Source organism: Metopolophium dirhodum, chromosome 7, assembly GCF_019925205.1.
Source record: "Metopolophium dirhodum isolate CAU chromosome 7, ASM1992520v1, whole genome shotgun sequence".
Classification (NCBI taxonomy): Eukaryota; Metazoa; Arthropoda; class Insecta; order Hemiptera; family Aphididae; genus Metopolophium; species Metopolophium dirhodum.
Window position 1 is genome coordinate 2,149,543 of NC_083566.1, and position 12,204 is coordinate 2,161,746.

Sequence of the window (12,204 nt, forward strand, 5' to 3'; positions counted from 1 at the left end):
ATCTATGGTGTTCATATTACCTTCATTAAATTAGGTTATTATAATTAACGCGTTACAGATGGTGATAGATCTATCAAAACCGAAGAAAGTTTAGTAATAATGAGCAGCCAGTCAGGAGAATTTAGTTGCGTGGAAATGAGTTGGGAAGAATCTTCTACTAAATGTAAAAATTACTATGGAATTGTAGAGGAGCCTAGGGATGAACGAATTATACCAATTAAAATAGATAGAAGTATATCAATACACACAGCGTCTGACGAAGAAGAAGAACCATTTTGGGTTGTTGAAAGCGTTAAAAAACATGAAGAAGTAAAAAATGAGATTAAAAAAATGAAAGAAAATAAAAACATTCAAGCGTCATTAGGAGATGGTTGTGACGAAGAGGACGATAATTCCTTAATAGAATTACTAAAACGAGTACAAAAACAGCGAAATGATTTAGAAGATATATTGGAAAAGGAAAACCACAATATGAATAAGTTTGAGATGAATCGCACGGACAATATATTATCACGAAGCAATAGTATGTTAAGTGAATCATCTACACTAAAAGCAAGATCAGTTTCAAGGTTATCATCTTTAGAAGAGAATATAAAGATGGATGATCTATCTGACAATTTGGTAAATGAATTAATTTCAAATAATTCAAATACTTGTACAAAAAACAAAAAACAAATCTCATCAATCACGGATAATATTTCAAAAGAACTTATGAGTAATACAACCCATAGTTTAGATGAACCAAAAAACGTTGTTTTGTCTACTGATGCATTAGGAAAAAGCTGCGAACATTTGGATGAAAAATATTCCAAACACGGAGAAGGAGTTCTGAATACTGCTGATAGAAATTCAATATCAAGACTGTCTTCTATAGAAGAATGTGATAACCCTCTTTCATCTCGAAAAAATATAAAAGAGTTTTCTGAAATACCAAAGAGACCATCGTTGTCAAGATTGCCTTCTACTGAGTATAAAAAACAGGATACTACACTTTCTCCTATTATTAAACAAGATGAATCAAATAAAGATTCAATTTCCAAATCATTCCCCCGATATACAACAGAAGAATGTGAAAATAAATTAACTACAATTAATAATACACTGGACGATAAATTCAAACCATTATCGGAGCAAAATTTAAATGAGTCAATTCATTTTTCGGGTAGACATGATTATTTAAACAATATAAATAATAAGCCAAAAAGTAATTACACAAAGGCTTTGGATGATGATGAGTCCCTGCAACCTAGTCCCATACATATGTATAATACCGATGAAGCTGACTTTCGTAGAAAATCATTAATAAGACAATCTAGTATCATAAGTGATGCTCTAAGTGCGATGTGTTCTGAAATTCCCGAGGATAATAAACATTATAAACAAAAAAGACCTTCTATTAAAGAAGATAATACATATTATAACACTACTTTAAAAGAAAAAACTGAAAACGATTTATTGACACCTTTAATTAAACCTGAAAATTCTAAAAAATATCCACTGTTTGATGAAGCTGAAATAACAGATTATTTAGTTAGAAAATCTAGCATTTCAAAAATCGGGGATGATGAAAATATCACTAAATTGGAAAATAATTTAACACCTAAATTAGATGTTGACGATGCATCCGAAATTAATAATGTGTCATTTGACTCATTACCAACGAAACAAAAATCTGATATGTCAAATACTGAACCATTGGGAAAATCCTTAAACTTGGAGTTAAATCAACAAAAGTTAAATGATTTAACCACTAAAAAAGCAGATTCTGATCTTTTAAATGGAACTTTGAATAATAACTCGGATATTTCAAATGATTGTATTCCTCATTCTACGTCAAATAGTGAAAATAAAATGTCTTTGTTAGATAAAGAGAATAATTTAAATAATGAACAGCGCCCAATATCTGAACCTTTGCCAAAAGATAACAACTTGGATATCATTTTACCTAAGAAATATATTTCATCAAGTGATAATGAAAATTCTGTGAACGATTTGCAACCTAATGATTCAACAAATGCCATTAAAAACTTACAAATCCCGACCAATAAAAATAGCATCAATAAAGAAGATGATATGGTTCAAAAACCTATTCCGAGTTTATCAGATAAAGAAAATGGTAAAAATCTACCACTTGGAACGCATCAAAAAGAAGGTATTGAATGCAGTACATGTAATAACAACACGGATATATCACCTGGTGATTCTCTTACATTAACAAAAGAAATAATAGATACCAACATTCTAAATATGCCATTAAAAAAACATTTAATTAATAAAGAAAACAATTTAAATAACACAAAAACTGCGAGTGGCCTAGAAAAAGTTGATAAAACAGTTAATGATCATTCTCAAGACAATACAAATAAAGAAAATGAAAATATATCAAAATTGAAAACCCAAAATACACCAAAAGAAGAAAACTATGATATGCCAAGAAGTGGAGTAAAACAAATAGGAGGTATACAAAATATCAGATGTTATAATAACGTCAGTGTTGTCTTTTATCTCTTGTTCGTTAAGAAATCGTCACTGTTCAGGTTATTTAAGCTACATATTGTGTTAAGTTAATGTGCGCCTAATACTGCATTATTTTAACCGATTTTGTTTTTGATGTCTAATTAATTCATGGTAACCAATAACAAATATTTTTTGATTTTCGTGTTTGTAAATAATACGTTCGAAAAAGTTGTATATTTTTCCTAATAACTTGGTAAGTTTTATTTCAAGACAAAAGTTTAAAAAAAATTATAATTTATCTTGTTTGAAATTTTTAGTGCCTCCAAAAATTATATCTGGTATGGATGATGATGAAACTTATGAATCACTTACAAAAGTATTTAATGTCAAGGCTCGTGGTGCTCCTAAACCAAAAGTTCAATGGTAATAAGTTATTAATTTAAATTCTAATAATATTTATTATTTTATCTATTTTTATACTTAAGGTTTAAAGATGGCGATGAATTATCAAATACTAGAAATATCCAAATTAAAGATTCCGATGAAGATGAATCATTTAAATTAACTATTCAAGATTTAAGAGTGGCTGATTCTGGTTCATATTGCTGTAAACTAACTAATGAAGTAGGAGAAGACGTGCAATCAGCAAAACTCAATGTGCAAGATGTAGAGTTGCTTCGAGGTCCCAAAATAAGAAAACCACTAACTGATTTAGAAGTTAAAAGAGGTCAAAAGGTTGTATGGTCGATAACGCTCATAGCTGATCCCATTCCTGATGTTGAATGGACTTGTGATGGAAAAAATGTCAATGCTGACTTTACTATTGATTCATCTGAAATAGCTAATGGCCTTAAGGAATGTACTTTTACAATGACGATTCCATCGTCTGAACTTAGTGATACTGGTGTTTACCGAGTGAAAGCGACTAATAAGTTTGATTCTGCTGAATGTAGCGCTCGTTTAGATATAGTTATGCAACCTCAAATAGAAGGATTCCATGACATCACTGTAATACCCTCGATGGAAGCGGTATTTGAAGCAATTATTCACGCGGTGCCGAAGCCAAAAATAGTGTGGACAATAAATGGAAAAGATTTATCAGAACGAGAATTTGTTAACCTTACAAGTGAAGAATTAGATAATGATATAACAAAGTTCAAGATAGTTATTGGAGATGTGAATCCAGAAGAGGAAGGGGAATATGTAGTTAAAGCTTGGAATAAAGTGGGCGAAACTACTGCCATAGCTAACCTTAAACTTCACAGTAAGTAAATCTACTTAAATTAATTTTATTAGAAAATAACATAATCAAATAAAAATTAAATTTTAGCCGAGACTCCTTCATTCGTTAAATTGATGGAAGATTTAACAATACAAGAATATGAAGCAGTTCAGCTATCTGTACGAGTTAATGGAATTCCAAAACCTAAAATCACTTGGTAATATTTATTATAATAAATATTTTATTGGAAATAATAATGTTTTTACATAGGTTTAAAAATGGAGAAGTCGTAATACCTGACTTAAGAATCAGTATACATACAAATGAAGAAGGTCAAATTAAAAGTACTCTTAATATAGACCATTTCAGTGGTTTAGATATTGCAACCGTAAGATAATATTTTATTTCTTAAATTAAATGTCGATTAACGTTTAATTTATATTACAGTTCTCAGTTAAAGCTGTAAATATGATGGGTGAAGCTGAAACATCATCGACTTTAACTATGGCAGAAATAATGCCCTCGTTTGTAAAACCATTTGAACGGATAACAGAAGCTGTTGAAGGATCTCCAATTGAAATTCAAACACAACTTATTGGAAGCCCTCGTCCTCATGTTGCATGGTATAAAGATGGCGAAGAGCTTAAAAATATGGAAGAAAATAATACCGAGGATGAACAACAACATATTACCCTAGAAGAAAATCCAAATGGAACTATTTTGATGAAAATTGATAAAGTTGAACAAGGAGATTGTGGTGCATATAAAATTATTGCGACTAATAATTTTGGTACAAGTGCTACTAATACTGCATTGGTAGTAAATGGTAAGTTCGTAGAATGAATATATTGTATAACATAGAATTATATTTTAACATTAGATTAAACTGTAATTTAATAGTTTGAAAAATAAATTCATTTTTTGTCTTATTAAATTTAAAGTACTAAAATTTAATTATAAATAACATAAAAAGTCCAAGTGATATTTTAAATGTATCTAGATAAATATATAATCTATAAAATGTATATAAAATTAAAGAAACAATTTTATTTTACAGTATTAATACTCGCAATTGCGATTTTAATTTAAAAATAATTTTAACAAATTATGTTAACATTTTCAGCATTAAACGTTTTTAATTAAAACATTCAAGTATATTTTTCTAGAATTACCGAAAAAGCCAGTCATAATTAAACACCCAAATCAAGTGGATGTTAACGAGGGTGAAATTTTAAAAATAGAAGCTCAATACGTAGCCTATCCAGATGCTATTGTAAAATGGTATAAAGCAGGACATGTATTACATCCTTGTCCTCAGATTGATTTTGTCATGGGTCCCAACGGAAATATCGCTCTAGTAATTGAAAAAGCAACGCTTGAAGATGCTGGTGACTACAAAATTGTTGTATCAAATGAACTGGGTAAAGCTGCTGGTCAAATACAAGTTAAAGTAAAACCAGCAGCTACAGTACCAGCTTTTATTATGCCTTTAAGAGATTCTAAAGTAGTAGAAGGATTTCCTGCAAAATTACCCTTTAGGTTATCTGGTTTTCCACTTCCTGAAATGGCATGGTAAGCAATTATTTTATTTTAATTTCTGATGCATATTCAATATATAAAATTACTTTATGCAAGGACAATCAATGATACGCCATTAGTTGTGGATGGAGAAAATATCAAAATGGCACATGAACCTGATGGTCTCCATTACTTATTAATTGAAAAAGCTGGTCCGGAACATGCAGGCAAGCTTGCAATAATTGCTTCAAATGATAATGGAACTACTACATCAGAAGCCAAACTTTCGGTAACTTGTAAGTCAATAGTTTTATTTGTATTTCAAAAATTAAATAGTACCTATAATTAATTTAATTAGTGTTACGAAATATATACCATTAGAATTTACATTGGTAAACTAAAAAATGCTTTTCTAAATTTTTAAATTGTGAATTAATGCATTTATTAATTTGAATTCTTAAACATATTTAACTATAACAATTATTACTTTAAAAATTCAATACAGTAAGTATGTTTCAACTACTTTTTCAAAATATTTTATTGTGTATGAAATTTAATTGCAGCAAAAATAAACACTGATTCATTAGAATCTAAACCAGAATTCCTTCAGGGACTTAAAGATACCACAGTAGAGGAAAGCAATGCATTGACGTTATTAGCTCCATTCCTTGGTAATCCTATACCAGACGTTAAGTGGGAAAAAGACGGAAAAGTATTGCAGCCATGTAATAAAGTTCACTTTACCTGTGATGGTTATAAAGTTGGACTTGAAGTACTTGATACCAACACAGGAGATGCTGGACAGTATACTTGCACTCTAACAAATAAACTAGGATCTTCCAAATCAGACTGTCAAGTTGGCATTCGTAAACTTTATCAAGCTCCTGTTTTCACGCAACGTTTTTCACATAACCAACAGGTATAACAAAATAAAATATGTTCAATATTGTAAATGTATTTTGTAATTCTATTAATTATTGATTTAGTTACTTTCAAGAGACGCTAAATTCCATGCTCGTGTCACCGGAGTTCCATCTCCAAATATTATATGGCATAAAAATGGCCATCAATTAACGAATGGGGATAAGTACAAATTAAAACGTGATGGGGAAGTTTGTAGCCTAACTATAAAGGATGTCAATAGTGATGACGCGGGACTATACAGCTGTATTGCAACCAACAGAGATGGAACAGCTACGTGCGAAGCACAACTTTCAATTGCCCCAAGAATGTACTATAAATGTGTATATAAAAATTAAAATGTGAAATTATAATGGTTTTTTTTTTAGTGTTGATGAATCTAGGAAACAAGAACCACCGTCCTTTATGAAGAAAATTGGTGATTGTGAAGTCTTTGATGGAATGACAGCTAAATTTACTGCATGTGCTACTGGATGGCCTGAACCTGAATATGAGTGGTTCTTAGACACTAATAGATTATATGAAACTGAAAGGATTAGAATGGAAAAAGAAGGTTCTGGTTTGATGCGATTAAAAATATTACATGCCGATTCAATTATTGATTCTGGACGATACAAATTACGAATCTATAACCCTCATGGAGAAGCATATTGTGAAGCAAGCATTATATTTGACAGTAAGTTAATAATCAAATATAAAAACAAAATAACTTAATAATAAATTGAATTATATTACAGATGGTTTGGATTCACGTTCGAAACGTCCCGTTGGTGAACTTTACAAAGACTTTGACCGATATCGTGCAACTGGAGCACCACTACCATTACCTGACCCTCCTACAATTACCCGAATGTCTGATAAAAGACTCACTCTTTCATGGAAACCTTCATTACCAATCACGCCAAGGACTCCAGTGACATATTTAGTAGAAATGGAAGAACAACCAAAAGGCGAATGGACTACAGTGAGAGCTGGTATTCGAGGTTGTGCCTGTGATATACATAGTTTAATACCATTTAGAGATTATAAGTTCCGAGTAAGAGTTGAAAATAACTATGGAATTAGTGATCCCTCGCCATTTGTCTTGACATACAGGTACGATCAAAATACTGTAACAATCTCAAAATATTTATTTAACCTTATAAAATTATTATTTTGCTCATATTTTAGAGAAAAGTTAGAACCAGAGCCACCTAAATTTACACCTTATCTACCAATTGGAACTGACTTTAAGCCAGAATCATCACCTTATTTCCCAAGAGATTTTGATATTGAAAGACCTCCTCATGATAACTATGCCCAAGCACCGAGGTAAATTAATTAATGCGTTGTTCTTTGGTTTACATTATTATTACTATAAAAATACTTACAGGTTTTTACATCAAGAACACGATACACAATACGGTGTTAAAGGTCATAATGCAAATTTATATTGGTTTGTTTATGGATATCCAAAACCAAAAATGCAATTTTATTTTGATAATCAGTTAATAGAAATGGGTGGTCGTTACGATTCGAGCTATACTCGAAATGGCCAAGCTACATTATTTATTAATAAGTAAGTCACTTTTTTAAATTTAATTTTAAGTAAAAAATTCCATTAAATAACTATTGTATGTTAAATTTAAGAATGATGGATCGAGATATAGGAACATATGAAGCTGTTGCTACAAATGAACATGGAACAGCTAGACAAAGAGTTAGATTGCAAATTGCTGAATATCCTAAGTTCTTAAAACGGCCCGAAGAAAAGTATGTAATTTTACGTAAAAATTGTAAATTAGAAGCTAGAGTTATTGGTGTTCCGTATCCAGAAATAAAATGGTTTAAAGATTGGAAACCCTTGGTCGATTCTGCTAGAATTCAAGTAATTGAACACAAAATGTATGAATGTTGTATGTTATTATTATTACATTCATTTGTTTTAAAATGATAGATTGAACAAGTAGAACCAGATGTTTGTATACTACGTATCGAAGATGTTATCATGAAAGACGAGGGATTATATAGTATTAGTGCTCGTAATTTAGCTGGATCAATATCTACATCAGTGGCTATACATGTTGAGGACCGGGAATCTGATTATTCATATAACGGTAAAACAGACATAAAATGGAAGAAAAAAGATTTTTCAGATTTATATGATATCGGAGATGAGTTGGGACGCGGTACACAAGGTGTTGTGTACCACGCAGTGGAAAGGTCGACAGGTAGAAATTACGCTGCTAAGGTTATGAATGCAAAAGGAGATCATTTGACGAAACTAATGGACAATGAGCTAAAGATAATGACTGATTTGAGTAATAGAAGAATTATTCGTATTCATGATGCATTACAGACTTCCAGGACATACACTCTAATCACGGAACTGTATCCTTTAATATAATTTATAAGAAATTCTACTGCTGACATTTTATTTTAACTATAGTTTTATTTTTTATAATGCAATTTATAATTTACAATGTAATAACATTCACTGAAATTAACACATTCCATCAAAAAAATCAAAAATCAAAGTTAAATAATTTTGTCCGTTGAGACAGATTCTATTAAATCAGGTTTCACTGTACTACACTGTAATAAAACATCGATAATTTCCTTAACTTAAAACATAGTGCTGGAGGTGGTGAGCTTTTGGATATTCTAACCAAACATTCTTTCCTCACAGAATATGATATAGCTTTATACATAATTCAACTACTGAAGGCTTTGAAGCACATGCATGATTTTGAAATTGCCCATTTGGGATTGACAGTGAGTACATAAATACACAAATTATTAACACATTTAATTATTTATAATTATTTATTACATTTCTAAACTCTTAGCCTGGAGATTTACTAATATCTCACCCAGGAGGCGATACATTAAAGTTATGTGATTTTGGACTAAGCAGAAAAATCAATAGAAGAAAATTAGAACCAGTTGACTATGGTATGCCAGAGTTTATTTCTCCGGAAATAGCTAAGGGAGAAGGCGTTGACCTTTCATCCGATATGTGGTCAGTTGGAGTGATAACTCATTTACTTTTAACTGGGGTGTCATTATTCCGGTGTGTAAACGATGCTGATACTTTGGATCGAGTTAAAAGTGGTTCCTATACACTTAGTACCAAAATTAGCGATCTAGCTAGAGACTTTATCTCAAAACTGTTAGTATTCAACTCTAATGATCGTTTGGATGTTATAAGTGCTCTTCAACATCCCTGGTTACAATTTGGTGAAGATATACCCGCAGGAACTAGTCAAATAAACACAGATTATCTTCGAAATTATTACAACAACTTAAAGTAAGATTATTAAAATTTAAAATCTCATTTTTAATCGTTTAATACAATTTATTTATATTTTCAGAGATTGGTATAGTAACGCGTCTTGTAGAAATTGGTATAGACACCGTCCATTATCTTCTGCATACACTCATCCATCAAAAATGATTTATCCACCTGGTTTCACTTGCACTCCTAGCCCTACTCCAGAACCAGAAATAAAGCCACCAAAGAAACACGTTCCGTCATGGAAAGATAAACTTCCATCCAAAGAGCCAATAGATACAGAAATAGGGATAATTAAATCAGAGAGTCACTATCAATATGGTCCCGATACATATTTGTTACAACTAAGAGACACAAACTTCCCAGTGCGTTTAAGGGAATATATGAAAGTTGCCGGTAAAAGTTTAACACATAGAGGAGGAAGTGATTCACATTTAGACTGGGAGGTAATCAAAGTTACAAAATCATTATAATGCATTTAAAATGTAAATCTGAGTAAGATTTTCAAATCATATCCAAAATATTATTGTTTCAGGCTCCAGTTATTCGCGAAAGAAGAAAATTTACAGATATCATGGATGAAGAAATTGAAGATGAACAAAAAGCGAGGATCAGTAAATATGGTGCCGACATATACACATTAAGGAGACTTAAACAAGAAATAGGCTCTAGACCAACTGCTCATGTAGAAGCAGAAGCAATTTTAGAATCAAGAATTGATGGACAACCGCCATTCTTTAGAGAAAAGCCACAAAAACTACCCGTTGAACCAGATAAGCCAGCTGATCTTATGTGTTTAGCTGTGGGAGTACCAAAACCATTAGTTCAGTGGTTCAAGTTAGTTTTTATTTTGAAAATATCATAGGTAAAATAAATATATTTTACTTATATAAATATTAATTTGTTATAGAAATGATATAGTTTTAACTGAAAGTCATAGAATAAAAATGTTAGAGGACAATGATGGAAGATCAATTCTCAGATTAGATCCAGCAACTGAGTTGGATCTAGGTATATATAAAGTTGTTGCGAGAAATAAATTTGGACAAACAACAGCAAGAGCTCGGTAAGTTGGGTTATTGTATTAATATATTTTATATTAATATTCATAGGTACTAATATTTAAATCTTTAAAAGGCTCGTTTTAGCACATGAACCTGGACCTATGGAAGCCCCAATAGTAAAGGAATATTCTGATACTGAAATTTTATTACGGTGGGATCATCCAAAACTGGATGGAAATTCTCCAATATTATGCTATCAATTGGAAGTTCGAGAAAATGGTATGTTGTAGAATTTAATGAAATGTATCGTACTTTTATGTATTTACAATGAAATTAACTATGTAATTATTTTATTAAAATACTGTGATAATTTATAGTATTTGATAACCAAATAAAGTATAAACTTAAAATGCTGTATATCTAATCAACTAGGTATGTATAACTGATTTGTAAAATTATTACAATATCAAATTATTACCTTAGACGTTCTAGATGTATAGTAGGTAAATTTGTTAAATAACTTGGTACAAGAATATAAATACATTATAAAATTACGATTCACAAAAATTAAATTTTAATATTAGAAAACCTATAATTTATAATATACCTATTTATGAACTAAGCTATTTAAATATCAATCAATCGTGATATGATTCTATATTATAGAAAGTGAATGGGAACTGGTGGCTAAAAATATTGATCACGAATTTTGGCTAATGCAAAACCTTCGAGCTTACACAAATTATGAATTCAGATTAGCAGCAATGAACTGTATTGCTTGGGGTCCAACTGGACCATCTTCACCAATGGTTCGAACACATTTCCCCGGTAAGATTCATACTTAGTTACAAATATATACAAATATAGATTTAAAATCCTATAAACTTAATGATTCAAAATAGATGCGCAAAAATTGGAAGTTCCATCGGCGATGTTAAATTTACAGATAATAACTGAAAGTGGACGAGAAATCATTGGTGACGAGCCTCGTAATAATTTAGATTATTCACTTGAGTATAAACCAATAGATTGGGATGAACAGCCTCCTATCGAAAAATATCGTTTTATTTCTGAAATTGCAAGGTAAGATGAATTTACCCAGTGCTTATTATATTTATATATCCCTATTAATTATTTTAATTTCTCAAATAGAGGGCGATTCTCCGTCATACTTAAAGGAATAAACACATCAAATGATTCAATTGCTGTAGCGAAATTATTGGAGATTACACCTGACACAGAATCACGAGTTACACACGAATTTAATGTCCTTAAATCATTAAAACACGAAAGAATAGCATACCTCATTGAGGCTTTTAAGTAAGGATATCATACAACAATTGTCTCTTATGTTATTATACTTTCCAACTTTATATGCGCCCCCTCCCCCCTTACGGTTTGAAGTGTTTACACTTGTTACTTGTATTTTGTTAGTTGCTAGTCACTTACTACCTACTACTTATAATTGTAATTTGTTATTATTATTAAATACCTTATTAGCTACATGTTTCTATTAAATATTAGGCTAGAAAATGCACCTGTTGCTGTTTTTATTCAAGAAAAATTACAAGGAGCAGATATACTGACTTACTTATCAACAAAAGAACATTATTCTGAACAAACCGTAGCTACAATCGTCGCTCAAGTAATTTATTTTTATTTTATTTTTAATTATAAATTTATTTACATTTTATGTTGGTGAGAAGTTTAAAATAGAGAAATAGTATTTTCGAGCATTTTAAATGGATTTAAATGTTAATTTAAAATATAGCTTCTTCATATCATAAAATAATGTTTCAAAATCACTT

General features: G+C 30.6%; 1 protein-coding gene across 6 annotated transcripts in view; it reads left to right on the plus strand.

Annotated features, from left to right (window-relative positions):
• Positions 1-12,204, plus strand: part of LOC132948719 (obscurin) — a 65,103-nt gene that overhangs the window by 49,462 nt on the left and 3,437 nt on the right. For 5 of the 6 annotated variants that reach the window (XM_061019345.1, XM_061019340.1, XM_061019342.1 and 2 more), the window contains 26 exons: positions 59-2,458; positions 2,775-2,880; positions 2,943-3,721; positions 3,788-3,896; positions 3,950-4,067; positions 4,127-4,505; positions 4,846-5,251; positions 5,315-5,493; positions 5,761-6,116; positions 6,184-6,428; positions 6,487-6,794; positions 6,856-7,213; positions 7,289-7,429; positions 7,491-7,676; positions 7,748-7,985; positions 8,055-8,488; positions 8,734-8,872; positions 8,947-9,407; positions 9,472-9,838; positions 9,928-10,229; positions 10,303-10,458; positions 10,530-10,675; positions 11,063-11,224; positions 11,299-11,479; positions 11,549-11,716; positions 11,921-12,041. In XM_061019345.1, coding sequence (XP_060875328.1) covers positions 59-2,458; positions 2,775-2,880; positions 2,943-3,721; positions 3,788-3,896; positions 3,950-4,067; positions 4,127-4,505; positions 4,846-5,251; positions 5,315-5,493; positions 5,761-6,116; positions 6,184-6,428; positions 6,487-6,794; positions 6,856-7,213; positions 7,289-7,429; positions 7,491-7,676; positions 7,748-7,985; positions 8,055-8,488; positions 8,734-8,872; positions 8,947-9,407; positions 9,472-9,838; positions 9,928-10,229; positions 10,303-10,458; positions 10,530-10,675; positions 11,063-11,224; positions 11,299-11,479; positions 11,549-11,716; positions 11,921-12,041 — 8,945 coding nt within the window. The remainder of the gene's footprint in view (positions 1-58; positions 2,459-2,774; positions 2,881-2,942; positions 3,722-3,787; positions 3,897-3,949; positions 4,068-4,126; positions 4,506-4,845; positions 5,252-5,314; positions 5,494-5,760; positions 6,117-6,183; positions 6,429-6,486; positions 6,795-6,855; positions 7,214-7,288; positions 7,430-7,490; positions 7,677-7,747; positions 7,986-8,054; positions 8,489-8,733; positions 8,873-8,946; positions 9,408-9,471; positions 9,839-9,927; positions 10,230-10,302; positions 10,459-10,529; positions 10,676-11,062; positions 11,225-11,298; positions 11,480-11,548; positions 11,717-11,920; positions 12,042-12,204) is intronic. The other variant, XM_061019344.1, reaches the window with a different exon arrangement.